Source organism: Carassius carassius, chromosome 36 (genome assembly GCF_963082965.1).
Source record: "Carassius carassius chromosome 36, fCarCar2.1, whole genome shotgun sequence".
Classification (NCBI taxonomy): Eukaryota; Metazoa; Chordata; class Actinopteri; order Cypriniformes; family Cyprinidae; genus Carassius; species Carassius carassius.
The window spans coordinates 20,212,481-20,233,996 of NC_081790.1; the positions used below are offsets into that span (position 1 = coordinate 20,212,481).

Here is a 21,516-nt window from a genome sequence, read left to right on the forward strand (position 1 = left end):
TAAATACTTTTAAAAACTGTACTAATCATTTTTAGACAAGTGCATTTAGACAAGATAAACTGAATTTAAAAAGTGTTTACCTCAAGATTCAACACGTTTACCAATGTTGCTTGGTGCATCAAACAGACAGGAACTTTTAGTAAGTTTGGCTTTATGTCTCTCATATGTAAGAGATGTTTTATGAATGAGCTGTTATACTTTACAGAAGATTTAAATTTGAAAAATGATGACCCCAGATGGGTTGGAGCTTGGTGGTTGGGATTCCTGATGGCTGCCACCCTCCTTCTCCTGACTTCTTTGCCATACCTGTTTTTCCCAAGGAAGATGTCTAGAGAGGTATATCAAAAATCTTTTGTTAGCCTTTTTGATTCTGAATATTATTTGGTAAATTTTGAATAATCAGTGATGGAGAGTTTGGCAAATAAGTTTTAGGCATTGCCTGAAGTCCGCTTGGGTCTTACAGAACATGTTTTTAAATAAAAAACTATAACCACGGAAAGAAACATGAGTCCCAGAGGAGCCTGTCTCAGCCTGTTCTTCCCCCTCTTGCTCAACTAGATTAAATAACAGGTTAACCTCTCATGAAGTTAGTGTCCATACATGTTTTTGCACTAAATGCTTGTGTTCTGTAAATGTGAATCAGATAATCTCATATTTAAAGGGGCCATATGACATTGCTAAAAAGAACACTATTTGGTGTAATGCAAAATAATTTACACAGTGTGCATTTATTTGTTACTCCTCTATGCCCTGCCTTTCTAAAATGCATAGATTTTTACAAAGCTTATCATTCTGAAAACGAGGTGTAAGCTGATTTGCCAGCTATCCAGTGCATTGTGATTGGCCGCATTCCTCAAGTGTGTGACAGAAATGTTACGCTCCTTGAAATACTGTGAGGCCAAGACCAAGTGTTCTGAACGCTGCAACAAAATAAAACCCAATACAAACGAAGCATTTGTAGCATCCAGTAGGCATGTAATTACTGATCAAAATGACTTATGCTGTCTTTTTACACATTGCATTGCGTATCGCGCTGCTTAAACATACAACCATTTCTGCATTTGTAATCGGAGAAACGATAAACAACAAGCGTTACTCTACACTGCTCAAAATTCCCATTTGAATCATCAGTGTCAAATTCTTTAAATATGTAAATGTAATTACAGACTGAGTCAGAAGCACCAGCCTGTCCTTGCAAAGTTGGAAATGCCCCACTTTATAGCATTGTAGGTTACTCTTCCAGGAAACAGTCCTCGTCCTCCGTAAAATGCGCTGCACACATCTGAATATTTGGGTTGAACTGTTCTGGAACAGTGTTGTAAATGCAGCTTAAACACTGATTTCTAGTTGTGCTCTCTTTTGGAAAGCCAAACAAAGTAGTTTCAAACACACATTGTCTCAACAACATGGCGTCTGCGACAACAGCGAGAATAAATGTTACGCCTACTTTCTTTGCATGGACATTAGGGTGTTGTTATGCAAATCTTTCCACATTGTGACGTACACATGTGGGGGAATGTTTTAATGAGGCATTTTAGGAGGGTGTGGTTGACTCTTAACTTTTATAAAGAATATCTCTTTGGATTTGAAACTTTAGTCTTTGCAGCTTTACAGATCTTCTTTATGCACCAAGAGCTTGTAACACTACATAGAAAAAAAAAGAATTTAATCGCACGATATGACCCCTATAAAAATATAAGTTGGCATTATTGATGCAAATGACAATCAGTTTGCAATACACTCTTAAAATAAAGGTTCTTTATTAGCATCAATGCTTCCATGAAGAACCTTCAACATCCATGGGACCTTTCAAATGCAGAAAAGTTTCTGTATAGTCTAAAAAGTTTCTTAAGATTTTTTAAATGTTCTTCAAAATGGTTTGTTTATGAACTCTTCACTGATAGGTTCTTTTTGGAATTAAAACTGGTTCTTCTATGCCATCAATACAAAAACAACCTTTATTTTTAAGAGTGTATGTTCCTCTCTACCACTTTGCACTTTGATTTTGAGCATAATGTGGTTGTTTAACAGTATTTTTTTTCCCAACAATAAATTAAATTTAATCAAAGATTTCAATCTCTTCAGGAAATTGTAGAGGCCCCTGTTGAGCCATCCAGAGAAAAATTGATGGAGGAAAAGAACCCCAAATCTGAAACAAAGGAAGAGGCATCTCTCACTGAGTTCCTAAAAAGTGTGTTTGCCATTTTATTTTATTTAATCACACATTAAAGAATAGCTGACCAAAAAAGAACATTGAAAATGTACCCACCCTATGGAAATCCAAGATGTAGATGAGGTATTTCTTCGCCTGAATTTGGAGAAATTAAACATCACTTGCTCACCAATTGGTAATTTCCAGTGACTGTTGATTAAAACATCATAATTAATCTACAAGTGATCCACATGACTCTAGTCCATCAAGTAAACAGCTCCAAGTAAACAGTGATTGATCTGTGCATATTTCTCTCCTGATTCAGACAGGATGACTTTTACACTGGAAGTGTTATTTTACACTGGCAATGTTATGGATTTTAGACAAGAAAGGTTTCAAAGTTTAGGTGCCAAACATCAACATGGTGTACAGTAGTTTACTAAAATAAATTACACCCACTGCTAGTTGTATAATTGCACATGCTGTCTGTATTGTTTTAGCAGCCATTCCACAAGTACCGAAACCGCACATACAAAATCTCATTGTATTCAGCATCTGGTCAAACTGGATTATGGATGTTAGTAAGGAAGATGTAGGTTTATGACCTATTTTAGAACCTAATGGGATTACTGTATTTGTTAGGCCATATTACACTGGCATTATAATGAAACTACCATGTCCAGATTCAAAAGAATCCCCTCATGCAATCATAATGCTGCCCATGCAAAATTTAGCATATAAACTGCGTAGTATATAATGCTGTGTAGTTTGACCTACTTAGTCATAACCAGATGCCTGATTAGAAGCCAAATAATGACTCAATCTGTTTTTCTGAACTGCAAAATCATGATTCAAATGTTCTGTTCCGGTAACAGTTAGATTTCATGAACTTAGCACATTTTCTTAATGGGAGGGCTGCACACAACAGGAAATACAAAGCCTTTCTATGTGTTTTGTTGTTAAAAGTCATTTATCAAACTCCAAAATATTTTGTCTAATATTAACTGGTAACTTAATATTTCTGGTAATATTTATATATTTCAGTGTTTTAATTATTTATTCCAGATAAATGTAATGTATTTGGTTGTTGATGTTTAATGTAAAAGTCTCTGGATCTAAAGATCTTTATATCCATTGAAATAGTCATTAATATTCCAAAATATAATGTTCTTGTCCTTCTTGAGAATTATTTTTGTGCTATAATGTACAAATGTTATTTGGATTTTTTTCATATTGTCTGGTGTATTTTATCTTTCCTCAGGTTTCCCCAAAATTGTAATGAGGACTCTGAGGAACCCAATTTATTTGTTGGTAGTGTTGGCTCAAGTGAATCTTGCTGCCATGGTTGCCGGGCTGGCCACTTTTATGGGCAAATTCATTGAAAGGCAGTTTGCACAGACTGCCTCCTTTTCTAATTTGATGATGGGTGAGTTATTGAAGGAAATCAATTATGTCTTTGGTTAAGGTTGAGGTTATTATTGAAGAAGAAAACCTTTTGCTCCGCCAAAACCAGAACAATATGTGCTGTATGTTTGTGGCCAGTGAAATCATATCATATTGTTCAAAGGTACAAATTACTCATTCAAAACTTTTACCACTGCTAATCCACACACAATACCATATGTCGCTAAGACAGATTCCAAAGTCCTGAGAAATAAGCAAGGAAAGAAAGAAGCTTTTTGTCTAAATTTTACATCTTTCATTATGTATTGTTCAATGGGATTAATAAAGGAATGTAGTGCAGGGGTTTTCAACCTGAACATTCCCAGGGATCCACCCGAACCTGAAGCATTAAAACACACACAAAAACATACACACACACACACACACTTACAGAGTTTATATATATATATATATATATATATATATATATATATATATATATATATATATATATATATATATCAAATAAAAAAAATTCTATAATTTATTTTTCTTTTTTTTTTGTTTTAGAAAATCCTATATTTTTGTACCTATTTGTTCTGTCTGTATGTCTGTTCACAGGTGGCTTAAATATTCCTTCAGCCATGTTAGGTATAATGGCTGGAGGAGTTATACTACGCAAGTTGGGCTTGACTGTGAGGTCCTCAGCGGCGATGTGTACGGTGGCAGTTTTTGTTAGCATTATGTTCGCAATTCCACTTCTCTTCATTGGCTGCCCCACAAATAATGTTTCTGGTGTCAACTATCATTTGTGAGTTGTTTTTTGATGTTTAAATGCTTTAAATATTGTGCAGTTTATATGGTGAATAACACACATTTGGCCCTCCCCCCAAAAAATAAATCTGACCATAAAACCTCTAGGAAAGAAAATACACAAGTTAATTATTTTCCTATATTTAGGATTTTTTATATGCTTTCTTTATATGGTGATTTAAATGCATTCTGTTTACATACAGGTAAAATATAAAAGAGTGTTCATTTGGGTTGCCAACATCTAAGTGATTCAGCCCACAATTCCAGTTACAACATACAAAATAATCAACAGTGTCTTGTTCTGTGTAAACCCTCTGACAGCTGTTTTCCATTACAAAGTTTTGGATGTGGACCACATTTTAACTGCAGGCTGAAATTTTCACTTACATTTTCTCCTACATTCCTCAAGGATTTTAGACTAGTAGTTTTTCTTTTTAATTCTCTTAATATGCAAAGAACAATTTTCTTCAAATGCTTAAAATTCTGCCACAAGGCACCCTGTTATTTCCATGAGCCTTTGCCTTGATTTTGTTTACTTTTGTCCCCAGATCTTCTCAGCAGTGTAGCAATGCATGTTCCTGTTCTGATGAAGCCTTTAACCCTGTCTGTGGCTCAGATGGAGTGGAATTTCTTTCTCCCTGTCATGCAGGATGTAAGACAGTAGAACCCAATGAAGAGAAAGTAAGTTATCTTTAACTTCCATTACTGGAACTGAATGGTACTTTGTTAATGTTGCAAAAAGGGAGGCTGATACATGAGTTTTGCAAGAACAGTGGTTGGCTTGAACTAACCAAAAGGATTTTATCTGAATTATTAAGAAAAGTAATTAATTCCTGAACTCAGTGGATGATTAATATGATAGTTCATGTGAAATAAAGGCTGTTCTGTCATTTATCCATGTAATTTTATGTTATTCCACATCTGTAAGATGCTTTTCTTCTATGGAGCACAAAAGAAGATATTTTGACAACTGCCTCAGCATTCAGCATTTAACCTCACAAACAGGACCTTAAAAAGTCAGTTGGGTGCAATGCTGTTTTTGAACCCACTAACTTTAACTGCATTTGTATTCCACTGAAACAAGTAAATCATGCAAGTTTCGTGCGACATGAGGGTAAGTAAGTGATGACCACTAAAATTCCCTTATCCCTTAGAGTTTCAAAATGTTTAGGGAACACCCAGAACATCATTGCATGTAATCACAGATGCAATGAATCAAAGAGGCATGTGGAAGAGAAAATGATACATGCCACTAACAAGATGACCACACACACACACACATATATATATATATATATATATATATATATATATATATATATATATATATATATATATATATATATATATATATATATATATATTCTGGTTGTCATGTACTCTGTCATTAATGGAGTTGTACATCATCTAGGGAATTTTACTTTGGGAAATGGTTTAATAGTGGTTTAAACAAACACATTCCCAGACCTACAAACACAAATGTAGATGTTAAAACAACCAATTGCTCAAAGTACCAAGACGATTACTTGTTTTAAGTGGATACCAACTGCAGTTGGAAGTGAAAGTAGAGCATGTCAGCATACTGCTGTGACTGCATCAATGAGGACGCAGATACATTACTATATAAATATAACACAGTGGGAAAGTAACTCAGTCTCAGCCTTCCAAAACAGATTGGCAACCTTTAGATACACAGTAACAGCCTCTGTCCACTGGGAGAGCAAATCAGTGAAAAGAAAATGGGAGCAGTCAGGAAATAGGACAGTATTTATGTAGAAATATGCTCTGTTTGCATGTCATAATGGAATGTTCATTTGACTATTTAAGATGTTTAGCTTTTGAAAAGTACATTTTTTTTTGGTTTATATACAAAGCATTTTCTATCTGCAAAATGTTTATTTGTGTGTGGCTGTATGCATATTATGTGTTTTGGACCTAAATTTTGCTTTTGCATAAATTCTAAATGTTTCATGACCTACTTTGGCCACATGAAAAGAAAAAGCCTGAACAACTTCCTCCATGCCTTATCCTTTTAATTGCTTTCAAAACAAACAAACTTCTCTTCCTGAACAGTATACTACTTATCTTCCAGGCGTTGTTAGCAATAGAGAAATGTTATGAGACAAAATAGTGTTAATGGATTTAAAGGTTTCTTAGAAGCTGTTTAAAGTCTCTGTTATTCATTAATAAGGTATGTAGCACAAACAAGCATATAATGATGCAAAATATATATAGTGGCTGCATGTTTAATACTTTATGAGTTTATTGCCTAACTCTGGTACAGATTTATTGATATTGACTTTTTTAATTCATACAAGCTTTTTTTTTAATTCCCTGCAAATATGAGAATAACAACAATAGTTGAAATATTGCAAAATATATTTATTCTGAAAGTAACCTCTCAAAACTATTAAATTTAACTTTTCAGTACCTCCCACATAACTACACAGATTGTGAATGTGTGGCATCAAATGGCTCTCCAGGCTTTGCACTTTCAGGACCTTGTGGAAATAAGTGTGTTAATCGGCTCATTCCCTTCATGATCCTGTCCTCCATTACATGCTTTGTGGCTTCACTTTCCCACACTACATCTTTTATGATGATCCTCAGGTATTCCGTCTATTTTAATTTCCCTTTATTTTATGTAACTGTGATCTGTTTAAAGTGAACATCTAATGTTACCTCTTTATGTTTTATAAATATCTAACAGTTACATATCTGTATGTCTGTTTTTCTAAAGTTTAATGTGTTTTATATTCATATTCTGTATATAACACAATTAAGTATTGAGTTAAGGTTTGAAAATGTGTTTATTATGTAAATTTGTATGTAATTTCATAATTTTGGTCAAGTGAACAGAAAATCGAATGAAAATACATTTATGAGAAGAACAATGAAATGTTGCTACTTTAAAAACTAATGTATGACGGCAAATCAACGCCAATAATTACCGAGCATACAACATGATGCTTGCGCGCGCGGTAAATCACTTCCGCGAGAGGAAAACTAAATCGGACGCGAGGAAACGGGACCCTGGGAGCTCATTTCAAACTCCCGCGCGTGCGTGACATGCAAGTCCTTGCGCGCAATACAAGCCCTCGCACGCGCATGGTCATTCCCCACATCCTCGCGCTCGATCTTCTCACCTCTGCTAGCGCGAACAATTTTATTTTTGTCAGTCGTGGGGCGGGGCTTGCTGTTTTAGTTGTTATCTCAAATGTCATTGGTTATTCCCCTTTTCCTGAAGTCAGTATTGGATGCCTGTTAGAAGATGATTAATAACAAAAATAAATAAAACAATGAAATGATAACCCACATGTATCTGGTCCACTGATGAAGTCATGTGTCAAGTCAAGTGAAATATTAATAATCTTCTAACAGGCATCCAATACTGACTGAAAAGGGGAATAACCAATGACATTTGAGATAACAACTAAAACAGCAAGCCCCGCCCCACGACTAGCGCTAGCAGAGGTGAGAAGATCGAGCGCGGGAATGTGGGGAATGACCATTCGCGCGCGAGGGCTTGAATTGCGCGCAGAGGACATGTCACGCGCGCGCGCGGGAGTTTGAAATGAGCTCGCGGGCTCCCGTTTCCTCGCGTCCGATTTAGTTTTCCTCCCGCGGAAGTGATTTACCGCGCGTGCAAGCATCAGTTGTATGCTCGGTTATTATTGGCATTGATTTGCCATCATACTAATGGCAGTGAACGTTGTGGCATGATTTGTCTAAAAGGAAGAGTGTCAAGGTGAACTTGCTTAGCAGGTTGCAACTTGTTGCAGTGCAACAATTCCATAGTTGCTACCTACAGCATAATAAAATGTATTTATTTTATCATGCTAATTATTCCTTTCCTCATTAGTTGTAGTGCAGAAGTTATAATTATGCATGATTTCTTTTTTTTTTATGAAATCAGAATTGCAATTTACATGTTTCTTTTCTTAAAGCATGTTACAGTGTCAGTTTTCAAATTATAGAACCCTTAAAATTAACACTGGTTGACCTTTTAATCGCTACACTGACTAATGTTTTCTCCCACTTTGTCTTTTTAAGCCAGATATGTAACGCATTTATGCATCTATGCCCTTCAGCTATAATACGTCATAGTATCTTTATACCATTGTCAAAAACCTGCCTGTGCAGGCCCTGTCAACATGAAAAAAAAATGCTATCAGTGTAATAACAGACCACAGGCACTTACTTTGAAAAGATATGTTAAAGAAAACTTCAAAGTGCTCATACTATAGGATTACTAAAGTTACTAAATTTAACTGAAATGTCTTATTTATACAAACAATGTAAAATGATGTGTGATTTGCTGGCTTTTGTTCAGGACTGTGACTCCAGAAGACAAATCGTTTGCCTTGGGAATTCAGTTCATGCTGTTTCGAGTACTTGGTAAGCAAAAGAAGTTGTTCATGCAGAACAGACACATGTCAAATTTTTAACAGAAACATGTTACAACCAAAACCTGGTATGAGGGCACTGAGTTAGTGAAAAAAAAAAACTGAAGCAAGAATATCAAAGCATGATAGTAACAATTTCAGGCAGTAGTAGTGGGAGCCTTGGTACACCAGTTCACATGCATGCTAAGCCATGGTGATCATGTGCTTAAAACAGGTTTAAATCTGATCTGCACTTGTAGTATGTCTAATCTATTAAAGAGGCAAAATCTCAAAAATAAAATAAAAAAGCGTTGGTGAAATTAAAGTGTTTCGAAATGTTTTCGGGCATATTCAGACCTGCCCTGTTTAGCTTAGTGTTATCTGTCTTTGTTTATAAAACAAGTTTTCCCAGTATTGTGAAAGCTGCAGTGATAACTTAAATGTAATAACTCACCATCATAACATATATCATGTCATTACCAGGAATAGGTGTGTTAAGACAATATTTGAGTTTTTCAGTTATGGGTCTTGTAGTCGTTTTGTGGTGCTTTATGTAACTCTTGAATGTGTGTATGGTATTGATCAACACAGTGGAGGGTTAGATCATTTGTGCTGAGTCTAGTAATGTTTTGTTAAAAGATATATTAACAAGGAACTTTAATTCCCTGACAGCATTCCTTCCAGCTCCAGTTCTGTATGGCCGTGCCATCGATACCGCATGCATTCTGTGGGGAAAGAAATGCAATAAGACAACATCATGTAGCTACTATGATTTAGATCTTTTCAGACACAGGTAAAAGTCAAAATTAATCTGCTATGAAAAGTAGAGTGTGGCTTATATTGTATGTATTACTATGGATTTTATAAAAAGAAATAATATGCCAAAAAAGAAAAGAAAAAAAGTGCTGGTCTTAATTGGTTCAACTGGTGTAGTTGGCCTCCCATCTGGCCAAGATTGGAAAAGTGTCTCCCTGTCTGCCCTAAGGAAACAGTTGAAGTGATCGTGCGGGTGCATGCACACACACACACACACACACACACAACACACATCATTGCTAACTTTACAGCACAGTTTGTACTTTATCAAAAAGTAGACTCCTGAAGAGAGTTTTTGAGGCTTAAAGTGTGGAGAACGGGCCATCGCCATCTTGGCAGCACGTCACCGCATGACTCTCCCGGATAATCGAAAATGGGCAAAAAGGCGGGAGCTGGTTACTAAAGCTTCGCCCACCTAGCTTGACAGTGGCAACAGCAGGTTGGTTTAATCTGTAAACTTTTTAAAACCAATGACAGCGCTGCAGCACGCCAAAGCCCGCCAAAATGGGAGGGGCGAACAGCTATATAAGCAGGCAAATCACCAGAGGAAATCAGGTCATATGACTGAAGCGGCGACACTGAAGCCGCAGCCTTGTGGCACGGAATAAAACGCAGTACTCGTTCCGTATCTCAGGGAACCGAGGTTACGTTCGTAACTGAGTACATTCCCTTACGATACTTCACTCATACTGCGTATGGGGAACGAATTCAACCGCGCCGTGCCACGGTAGGGAACGACAAGTCTTATCTTGAACACCTTGGGGGCCAGGGGATAAGTGAGAGGCTGGAGCCGTCGATCCCTTGACGCTACACTGCTAAGAGGGAGCTAGCTCCCTGGAGGTAGCATGAAGACGGAGTCTGATAGAGGCCGTCGTATCAATCCCAAGGAACCCGAGCGTGCAAGGTCTGGAGGTCCAAGTTATAGAATCTGACAAAAGGGAACGGCAAGGACCAGCCGGCCACCTCACAGATGTCCTTGATAGAGACACCACTTGACCAGGCCCATGAAGAGGCCATCCCGCTAGTGGAGTGGGCTCTTATTCCTATGGGGCACTCAAGGCCCATAGAGGAGTAGCATAGAGCAACAGCGTCGACTATCCAACGCAAGAGGCGTCGCTTTGAGACCGAAGACCCCTTGGTGCGGCCACCAAAGCAGACAAAACGCTGGTCAGAATGCCTGAACGGCTGTGACCGCTCAATGTTTATCCTCAAAGCCCTCACTGGGCAGAGTAAATCCAACTCTCGCTCACCTGACAATGTAGTCAGAGCTGAGAGGGAAATTACCTGTGCTCTGAATGGCGTCAAGAGCACTTTAGGGACGTAAACAAGCCTGTGTTTTAAAATGACCTTTGAGTTATTGGGACCAAACTCAAGGCATGCAGGGCTCACCAAGAGGGCCTGCAAATCGCCAACACGCTTGACCGATGCTAGAGCAAGTAGCAGAGCGGTTTTGAGCGTCAGGGGCCGAAGATCAGCTGACCGCAGCGGCTCAAAGGGAGGTCCTTTGAGTGCTCCAAGGACCGTGTGAAGGTCCTAAGTGGGAACGGTGAGGGGATGCGGGGGTTTCAACCACCTAGAACCTCTCAGGAAACGCACAATGAGGCTATTTCGACCCACTGATTGGCCAGCGATAGGAGCATGAAATGCTGTGTTGGCTGCTATGTACACCTTGAGCGTGGAAGGGGTTGAGACCCTTGTCTAGACGCTCTTGGAGAAATGACAGTATCGGAGATACGTCACACTCAACGGTCTTCGTTTCGTGCTGAGCACCAGTCAACAAAGACTGACCATTTCTGGGCATAGAGGCTTCTTGTAGACGTGGCTCTCGCCTGAGCAACAGTGTGTTGCTCAACAGCCTGAGCAACACGTCCCTGGGGAGGCTTAGTGGCTCCCATCGGAGGACCATACGTGCAGAGCCCAGAGTTCTGGCCGCGGATGCCAGATTGTCCTGTTCGCCTGAGAGAGGAGGTCTCGCCTCAGGGGGATCGGCCATGGGACTTTCATGAAAAGCCTGAATAGCTCCAAGGACCAAACTTGGCTCCTCCAGAGTGGGGCCACCAGGAGGACTCTGTGCCAGTCTTCCCTGACTTGTCTGATGACCTGAGGGATCATAGCGATCGGGGGGAAATCATAAAGGAGGAGGCTGGGCCAGTCGTGGGCCAGCGCATCTGTGTCCTTCGAAAAATAAGTTGGGCAATGAGAGTTGCTTTCTGAGGCGAAGAGGTCGACCTGGACTAGGACGTGGCGCCCTTTCAGGATCGCCTGAAAGGATTGAAGGGCTCGTTCTACTGCCAGCATCTCGAGGCAGTTGATATGGAGATGGCTCTCCTCGTGCGACCATGAGCCAAAGGCTGGTCTGCCGTCGCACAGAGCGCCCCAACCCAGGTTGGACGCATCTGTCGAGAGCACCATCCTTCTGGAGACTGCCTGTAGGGGTACTCCATGACTGTACCAAACAGGGTTTGTCCAAGGCTCCAGGGGCTGCTAGGCAGGCCTGGTTGACCCTGATGCGAAAGCGGCCATGCCACCAAGCATGAGGTGGGACCCGGAGTTTCAGCCAGTTTTGCAGGGTCCGCATTCATAGGAGGCCGAGCTGCAAAACTGGGGAGGCGGAAGCCATCAGCCCTAGCATCCTCGGAAAGAACTTCAAGGGAAACAGGCTTTGTTCCTGAAGAAGGCCATAAGCTGCTGAAGTACCAGAGCGAGTTCTGGTGATATGACCACCCTCATATGGACTGAGTCAAAAACCGCTCCCAGGAACCTAATGCAGTGAGCTCTTGGTAAAATTGACCCTAAGTCCTAGGCACTCTAAGTGGCTCAGGAACATGGATCTGTGGTGGGCTAGCTCGGTTAGCGACTGGGCTAGAATGAGTCAGTCATCAAGATTCAGAATGCGGATTTCCATCTGTCTCAGAGGGGAAAGCACCTCGTTCATGCACTTCGTGAAAGTGCAAGGAGCTAGAGACAGCCCAAAGGGAAGGACTGTATATTGGTAAGCCACACCCTCGAACGCGAATCTAAAGAATCGTCTGTGATGGGGGGCTATCTGGATGTCAAGTCAAGTCACCTTTATTTATATAGCACTTTAAACAAAATACATTGCGTCAAAGCAACTGAACAACATTCATTAGGAAAACAGTCTGTCAATAATGCAAAATGACAGTTAAAGGCAGTTCATCGTTGAATTCAGTGATGTCATCTCTGTTCAGTTTAATAGTGTCTGTGCATTTATTTGCAATCAAGTCAATGATAGCGCTGTAGATGAAGTAACCCCAACTAAGCAAGCCAGAGGCGACGGCAGCAAGGAAACGAAACTCCATTGGTGACAGAATGGAGAAAAAAACCTTGGGAGAAACAAGGCTCAGTTGGGGGGCCAGTTGTCCTCTGACCAGACGAAACCAGCAGTTCAATTCCAGGCTGCAGCAAAGTCAGATTGTGCAGAAGAATCATCTGTTTCTTGTGGTCTTTTCCTGGTGGTCGACTGAGACAAAAAAAAGTATGTGTAAGTAAGTGTAATGTGAAAGTAAGCGTCTTTCAGGTCCAGGGAGAAGAACCAGTCCTCGGGGGGCAAATCTGCGTGATGATCGGATTCAATGTCAACATCCTGAACTTCCATTTCATGAGGGAGAGGTTTAGGAGTTGAGGTCTAAGATGGGTCTGAGACCGCCATCTTTCTTGGGGACAAGGAAATAATGGCTGTAGAACCTCGAACTGCTTTCTGAGGAGGAACTATTTCTATGGCTCCCTTCCTTAACAGCGTCATCACTTTGGCGCGGAGGACCTGAGCGTCGTCTGGCTCTACCAAAGTGGGAATCACCCCACCCTCTCAGCTGATCCGCTGCGGTGTCTCTTCGACGGCGAGAGCTCGTTCCTGCGAAGGCGTTCAGTCGAGATCCAGCGAAGTGAAGTCGTTGCTGAAGGAGTGAGATCTGATTTCCTCTGGCGATTTGTCTGCTTATATAGCCATTCGCCCCGCCCATTTTGGCGGGCTTTGGCGCGCTGCATCGTCGCAGCGCTGTCATTTGTTTGAAAAAGTTTACAGATTAAACCAATGGCAGTGCAGTTGCACTGCGTTATTGAAAAAAGGCTTCAGTATCGAGGAAAAAAGGAGCTTTTTCCCATACACAGTATGAATGAAGTATCGAAAGGGATCATGTTTTTTTCTGCTGTAAATTGGGGCATTTTAACATGGGGAGTCAAAGCGGCCAGTCGACGAATTACAGTTTTAGTCACTTACTTGTTGGCTTCACGAGAGAGAGCGGGAGGTTGCCACTTGGTACAAATACATGTATTGTTCCACCCCTAGTTCCTAGCCATATCGGCCTAGAAAATCACAACTTTTCATTTTCCGTCGGTCCTAGTACACAATGTAACTACAGAAGAGTCCAGTTTTAAACAGGAAAAATATTGAAACTCTTTGGTCATTTTTGAGCGAGATGCTAACGGTCTAATCAGATTCAATGATCTATGCTAAGCTAAGCTAAAATTGTTACCGCCAGACCTGGAGATCGGCTGAATGGATACGAAAATGATAAAACTCAACTGTTTAACTTTAGGGGAGTTGGAAAATGAGCCTATTGTGTTGCTTTAAGCTCTTTTTTTCAGCAGGGTGAACTAACATATGTTAAATATTTTTTTGTTTCACAGATTCCTGGGACTTCAAATTTTCTTTATTTTTGGTGGTTTTGTCTGTTTTTTCCTGTCTTTTATGGTGCTTAGAAGAACATATTCAACGCAGGAACAGAATGAGATAATCAGCAATCAGACCAAAAGTGAAAGTTCCCAGGAAATGAAAGATTCCAAACAGATGTTGAACAATTCAGATAGACACTGCAATACTCAAAAGAGCCTCAGAGAGTAAAGTCAGTAGTTAATTTAATTATGGGAATTTCTTTTTGTGGGGTGAAAGTTAGTAAGTTTCTTAGTAAGGCTTAAGAAACCTGGAGTAAGTGCAACTACTCAAATAGGCTAAGTTTGACACGGGGTGAAACCAGACTGTGACTAATTACTACAAACAGCTGCCAATAGCCAAACATATAAATGCAAAGAAATAACGTCCACTTTAAAATACATGATATTGTTTATGTATTATCTCTGCCAGTAAGCCTGAAATATTTTCTTTACTTCTCCTTGGAGTTTATATATTTTGTCTGTGAGCACTCAGTTATATGCTAAAAATGTGAAAATGTGAGTAGCGTTATTTGAACTCACTATTTAGTGTAGACAAGGAGCCAAGTATGTTGATATAAATAGACCTTCTGATGTGGTGCGACTTCCGTGGTGATTATTTTTTATTTTTGTTTAATGTGATGTGTTTATGACAAGTTTGTTAGTCATTTTGCAGTGCACACTAACACATTTTTTTTTTTTTTTTGGTTGTTGTGGATGTAATGTGTTTGATCTGTTTACATTTCATGGTGTAAGAAAGATCTATTCATATTGGTGCATCTGAAGCTTTTATATGAATTATATTGTACTATGGCACATTTATGAATTGGTTCATCTGAAGCTTTTATATGAATTATATTTTACTATGGCACATTTATAAATAACCAGTCACGTGAATATATGTGACATGTAACTTCACATAATTATACTGTACGTGTTTAATCAACTAAGATTTTATATCACTTTATATGTTGTGATCCATCTCATTTTTTATCTATGTTTTGTTGAAACAAAAATACAAATTTCATATTTCAGAAATGGCTTGTTTGATGTGTTTTGATTGAACTAAAATGCTGTGTACAATGCCCTACATACAGGTCAAATAATCATTAGTAACATAATCAAAATATTACAGTTTCTGTTTCTAATCTCATAATTATATTTTAAGGGCACTGATTTTAAGTAAAATTGTGTTTGAGAACGCCTGCTTATTAAAGATTAAGAAAGCCTTTAAAAGATGCATGGCTTATACTATTGATATTACCTAAGAAGTTAAATGAACAGTTTTATGTAGAAAACAGTCTACAATACATGGTGAATGTAGAGAAGCGCAGCGCCAAGTTTAGAACAACTCACGGGTATTTTACCCAATTCAAGACAGCAGTCCAAAACAGTTAATATATTTTACCCAATTCAAGACAGCAGTCCAAAACAGTTAATATATAAGTTCACTTCAGGAATTAACATCAAGTTGCATCAATAAGTTTGAAGTTTTGAAGGTGTTTGACAAAAGAGAGCAAACGGAAATAGAAAGTGCAAACTATGGCTATTTTATGGTAAAATAAAAATAATGTGTAAGTGGCACTCTGTGGTGGAGCAGGATTTGGAACAGCATCCTGAGCCGTCCTGGACAAACTTTAACTTTAAATTGATGTTGTTTAATAAATCAAATGCTAGCTGAAATATCCACAGAATAGAAAAACAACACTGAATAAGAGTGTGAGGTTCAGTCAGAGTATTCTTTCAGAATTATCCTGGGAACAATTTGATTAATATTATAATAAAGTGATGTGTGATAAAGACAACCGGCACTCTGATGCTGATGTTGATGGTTCAAAATATAACTATTGTTCATAAAAAAATCGTTTAGGAGTTATGAAAATGTTGACAAATATATGATATAGTTGAAGAATTTAGGTGACATGAAACTTTGATCAAAGGTCTATCAAAACAGCAAAAATGATTGGATGTTTTTTTTTTGGCTGGCGTGCTTGGAGGTGTTTGGCTTTATGTTCCCACCAATGTCAAAAGCAAACATACACCTTTGGCCTAGCCTATTACCAGAGGTGTAGTGGTAAAAAAAAGAGGTGGGTAAACTAAATTCTGGGTGACCACATCGTGGTCACGGTAAGGTGGGCCACTGCCTACCGGTGTATGTGTATCCTGATGACATCGCTATAGGCTATCATTTGATATTACTACCAAGGGTATCACTGGTTGTTCCCTCATATAGGTCACACAATCACTATTCAATCCATACATTAATCTAAGTTCTTGTTAAAGAGACTCAAGAAGGAATAATATGGTTGAAACCAATAAAGTTTACTAAATGACAAAACAGAGAGAACAATTTTTTTTAAGAGAGATGGAGATGGAGGCTTATATCCAGGGGTTCCAATGCAATGTAGTTATGCAATTAAGTAGTTACAGCAGAGCGTCCCACTTTCTATTCAGTTGCCCTGTACATTATGAAGAGGAGAAAGTTGATGTCAATGTGCTTCCCTTGTGTTTCTGTAAAATTAAGGGTTGAGGTTGTCACAATCTGTGATGGCAAGAAACATTGGAGACAAGGAATAAATTAAACAGTCTTTAATCCAAGAAACACAGGATACATCCAACACTGGAAATGGCAGAAAATAAATGAAAATAACAAGTTGACCCAACCGAGACACACTATAACTGAAATAAATAGACAGGGACATGAGTATAATTAACTAAAAACAGCTGAACTAATCAGGGAACCTAATGGAAACAGGAAGGACCAAATTAGGAAATACAGGAACAGAAACTGGCAAAACACAACACGGAACAGCCCAGAATCCTGACAGAGGTGGGGAATGTGTTATCCTCCTTACCACATAGCAATAGGTGTAACAGCGCTGGGAAGAGTTGTATTATCTCAAGTTGCTTGATTACCACTTATTTCTGTCACTTTTCTTAGTATGAGAGAGTCCCACATGTCTGGCTTCATTTCTACAACTTCTATCTGATGCTGCATCTTTCAGTTTCCTTATTTATCTCCTGGTTATGTCCTGCAGAGTTTAGCTCCAAATTGCCTCAATACACCTACCTGTAAGTTTCAAGTATACCTAGCAAGACCTTAATTAGCTAGTTCAGGTGTTTGATCAGGGTTTAACCTTAACTTGGACCAAACTTGGTAACCCCTGCTCATGCTTATTACATGGGCTGATAAAGAGGAAGAGTAACACACCTTGAGTGGACATCGTCACCATTAGTGCCCCACTCACTGTGGCTCAGTGCCATATGCTAATAAAATCCCCACAGTACTAGAAAATTTCACCTCTTTTAGATATCTCTCCTCTCAGACTGTGTGTAAGTGGTTGGATTTTTCAACAAATATATATATATATATATTTATATTAAAAGTATTACATATTACACAGAATATAAGCAATATAAAAATAATGACCTCTTTGGTAAAATCAATTCAATATTGCAACATACGGTATCTTGGTTTGATCTGGTTAAATATTTTAACTTTGCCTGTAGGGCTAAATTGAGCAACATATCTTGGTTGGCTTGTTTAACCCAGCCCTTGCTAGACTTGTTTAATCAAATGTCCTGCCCTATATTTACACAGTTTTGAGGTTGAAATCTAACTTCAGAGGGTTGGTTTTAATATATTTTAGTTTCTTTTAGGAAAGGCATCCTTCTGTTTTTTACGGAAGCAGCGATAAATTGTTATTCAGCCTAAACTGCACTTAATCACTTCAACATTCCATAACTGTGCTTCTACTCAGTTGGATGAGTGCCAGGACAGTAAGAACACAAGAATAACTGTGTCCACTTTCACAGCTGCTGACCTATGTTGAACTTTTGCTGCACAAAAACTGGTATTCAAATACTTGGAGAGATGAGGAGAATGGGGGATGGACAATAATGACTTCCTGTGATCATTCCAAGCACAGACTTTTTTTTTTTTTAATCTTAATGCCATCTGCTGCTGAAGTTCCCATTTATGGCTGTCAGTAGTGCAAATACTTGTATGACTAAACTAGATGAAAACAGTGATTAAGATAACAGACAACAAGGTAGACATTCAATTTATTTTGAGATCTTCCCTGAAATGCATGTTTGGAATTCATGCATTTATCTGTTTGCCTAAAATGGTCTGATATCCCTTCAAAATTCATCTAAGCATGTCAGAGCATAACGAACACAAAGCCTTTCCACACACATACAGGTGCCTCTCAATGAATTAGAATGTAATGGAAAAGTTAATTTATTTCAGTAATTCAACTCAAATTGTCAAACTTGTGTATTAAATAAATTCAATGCACACAGATTGAAGTAGTTTAAGTCTTTGGTTCTTTTCATCGTGATGATTTAGGCTCACATTTAACAAAAACCCACCAATTCACAATCTTAACAAATTCAAATACTTCATAAGACCTATAAAAAAAACCAAAAAAATAAATAAATTGTGAATTGTTGGCCTTCTGGAAAGTATGTTCATTTACTGTACATGTACTCAATAATTGGTAGGGGCTCCTTTTGCTTTAATTACTGCCTCATTTCGGCGTGGCATGGAGGTGATCAGTTTGTGGCACTCCTGAGGTGGTATGGAAGCCCAGGTTTCTTTTACAGTGGCCTTCAGCTCATCTGCATTGTTTGGTCTCTTTTAAGGGAAACAGGTCAATTTAGCTCAAAGGTTTCATGGCAGATCACTGGCGGTAAATTCATTGAACAAAATTAATTGAACGAGCCATAGGCCTACAACAAAAAATCTGCACTGCATATTCATATCCAAAGTATAGTGAAAATACTATTTAATTAGCACAGTAACAAGATCGGCAGTTTAAGACATTGGGCCCTATTTTAACGATCTAAATGCAAAGTGTAATGCGCACGGTGCAGGTGCACTCAGGGCGTGTCCAAATCCACTTTTGCTATTTTAACAACGGAAAAACGGTTGGCGTGCCGGGGCGCATGGTCTAAACGGGTCCCTATTCTCTTAATGAGTAATGGGTGTTTTTTGGGCATAACCTGCAATAAACCAATCAGAGTCTCACCTTCCATTCCCTTTAAGAGCCAGTTGCGCTCATGCCATGATGGATTTGCTATTTACACGTGGCATTTGGCAAGCCCAAAGACAGAACGCGTCTCAGAGATGAAACGGAGCTGCTCGTCTGCGCCATAGACCAGGTTTGTGCTGGTCTATGGCGCAGTCTATTTTCAGCTCCTTAAAATAGCAATGCGCCAGGAATGCGCCTGAACACACCTCTTTTTTAGACCAGCACGCCCATGGGTGCAAAAATGAGCGCAAATGCATTGGCTAATTAAACGACGTGGCGCTGGACGGGAAAATGTGAATGCCGCCGGACTGAAACTAGCAAACACACTTGCGCTGCGCCTTGCGTCGCATTGCACCAGGTGTATTATGAGGCCATTAACTTGTAAGCACAAAATGCAAGATACTACTCTTTTCAATGTGAATAAGGGTTTATTAGATAAATCTAAGACATATAAACTAATCTAACACATAAGCATACGCACTCACACATTCACACAAGTTGCAGGAAGAGAGAAAGTTAGGGAAGAATGAGTTTAAGAGAATGAAAATGTGTAATCCCAAGTTTACAGCAACATGTGAAATTGCATAGACATGAATAGCCATCAATCACTTAATTAACCCTTGCATTGAGTTCCTCAATGAGGTAAAAATTATATTAGATACAACAGTACAGATGAGAGTCTGGAGGTAAAGTTACTTGCATTGCCTGTGTAAAGGGGGTCCCCTTTGTTGTTGATGAAAAAGGGGTTTTCCCGAGGTTGATGATTGGCTGGAAGTTCAGTAGTTGTTGGAGTGACGTCTTGGGAAGCCTGTGGTTGGTCGTTGTCTCACGATGCGGAGTTGTGGGCTAGTTGAACGGGCACTCGAGGTCAGACTCTGAGACACGGTGTTACAAAACTTAACTCAGAACATGAAACTCTCAACGAAAAAAAAAAGAAACTAAAGTAAAACAATAGAAGTCAAGTTTGGCGGGACGGTGGTGTTTCTTCTCATCGTGGCTAAGTAGCAGCAGGCGTACGAAATCCAAAGCTCACTGGAACCGCACTCAGAGAACGCTAACAGTGATGACTAAAAGCATGACTAAAAGCAAGAGCTAAAAAGCAAAAGCTAAAAGCAGGCTAAGAGGTGGCATGACTGATAGCAAAAGCTAAGAAGCAAACGCTAAAATCAGGCTAAAAGCAAAATTTGATGGTGTCCTGAGTATTTAAACTGTGCTTTTGGCCACACCTCAAATGTTGTCTTGACCAATTAGATATTGTCTTTGCTCAGGGTATCATAAATCATATGTTATCTTATCAAGCACAAGGTCCTAATTTTCCCGCTCTTGCAGGGTATAATTTTGGAAATGATTCCTATAACAAGAATATAATACATTTGACAAATAACTGATGGTCAGAAACGTTTCAAGCAAACAGATTCAAACACATACATACTAAACATGAATATGAATCCTTAAGCTATCCAATAGTTATTAAAATACATACACAATAAGTGATTATAAACATGATAGTCAAATGTGTGGGTTACATATAAATGAATATGGAGTTAAGCAATGGACTGATATTCATTTAGAAGTCTTTTTGAGTTCATTTTGGTGCATCTACATCTATAAAAGACAGTTCCTGTGCCATTCTCTGATATAAGGATGTTCTGTGGAGACCAGAAGTTAAAAGGTCCCCTTAGGAATTTCAGTCTGGTTCTTCTAGTTGGGGGGGAAGTCAATCCAAGATCTTGTATACTCTCATAGGTTTACATGTGATGGTCAGGCTGTGCATCTCTTTGACCATCAATCTTGATTACTTGCCCCAAATTTGACAATCTCTTCTCTGAATTGAAATGGTCAATAATTGTTCCAATGGTGTTAATGTTTAAAGCTGTTCTGTGAAAGAGTTGGTTGGTTTGTGGACTTGCTTCTGACTTGTGGCACTAGGAATTGATTTACAACATCCTGTTGCCTTTCTGAGAAATTTGGCTCCTCATGTTTTAACCATGGTCTGATCGAATGTTTAATTTGTCAGGTTGCCAAATCCTGCTGGAAAATGAAATCAGCATCTACAAATGCTGGTCAGCAGAATGAAGCATGAAATGCTACAAAATTTCTTGGTAAACGGGGGCAGTGAATTTGATTTCCAAAAAACACAGTGGACCAACACCAGCAGATGATATTGCACCCCAAATCATCACAGACTGTTGAAATTTAATACTGGACTTCAAGCAACTTGGGCTATGAGCTTCTCCACCCTTCCTCCAGACTCTATGACCTT

The 21,516-nt window shown here is 39.0% G+C and overlaps 1 protein-coding gene across 1 annotated transcript in view; it reads left to right on the plus strand.

Moving 5' to 3' along the window:
- The window catches only part of slco2b1 (solute carrier organic anion transporter family, member 2B1), a 46,724-nt gene extending 31,891 nt beyond the window's left edge, over nt 1-14,833 (plus strand). Inside the window, exons 7-15 of the mRNA XM_059526678.1 lie at nt 206-336; nt 2,086-2,191; nt 3,414-3,578; nt 4,157-4,346; nt 4,897-5,029; nt 6,777-6,958; nt 8,682-8,746; nt 9,406-9,526; nt 14,197-14,833. Coding sequence (XP_059382661.1) covers nt 206-336; nt 2,086-2,191; nt 3,414-3,578; nt 4,157-4,346; nt 4,897-5,029; nt 6,777-6,958; nt 8,682-8,746; nt 9,406-9,526; nt 14,197-14,410 — 1,307 coding nt within the window. The 3' untranslated portion in view covers nt 14,411-14,833. The remainder of the gene's footprint in view (nt 1-205; nt 337-2,085; nt 2,192-3,413; nt 3,579-4,156; nt 4,347-4,896; nt 5,030-6,776; nt 6,959-8,681; nt 8,747-9,405; nt 9,527-14,196) is intronic.
- The last annotated feature ends 6,683 nt before the right edge of the window (nt 14,834-21,516 follow it).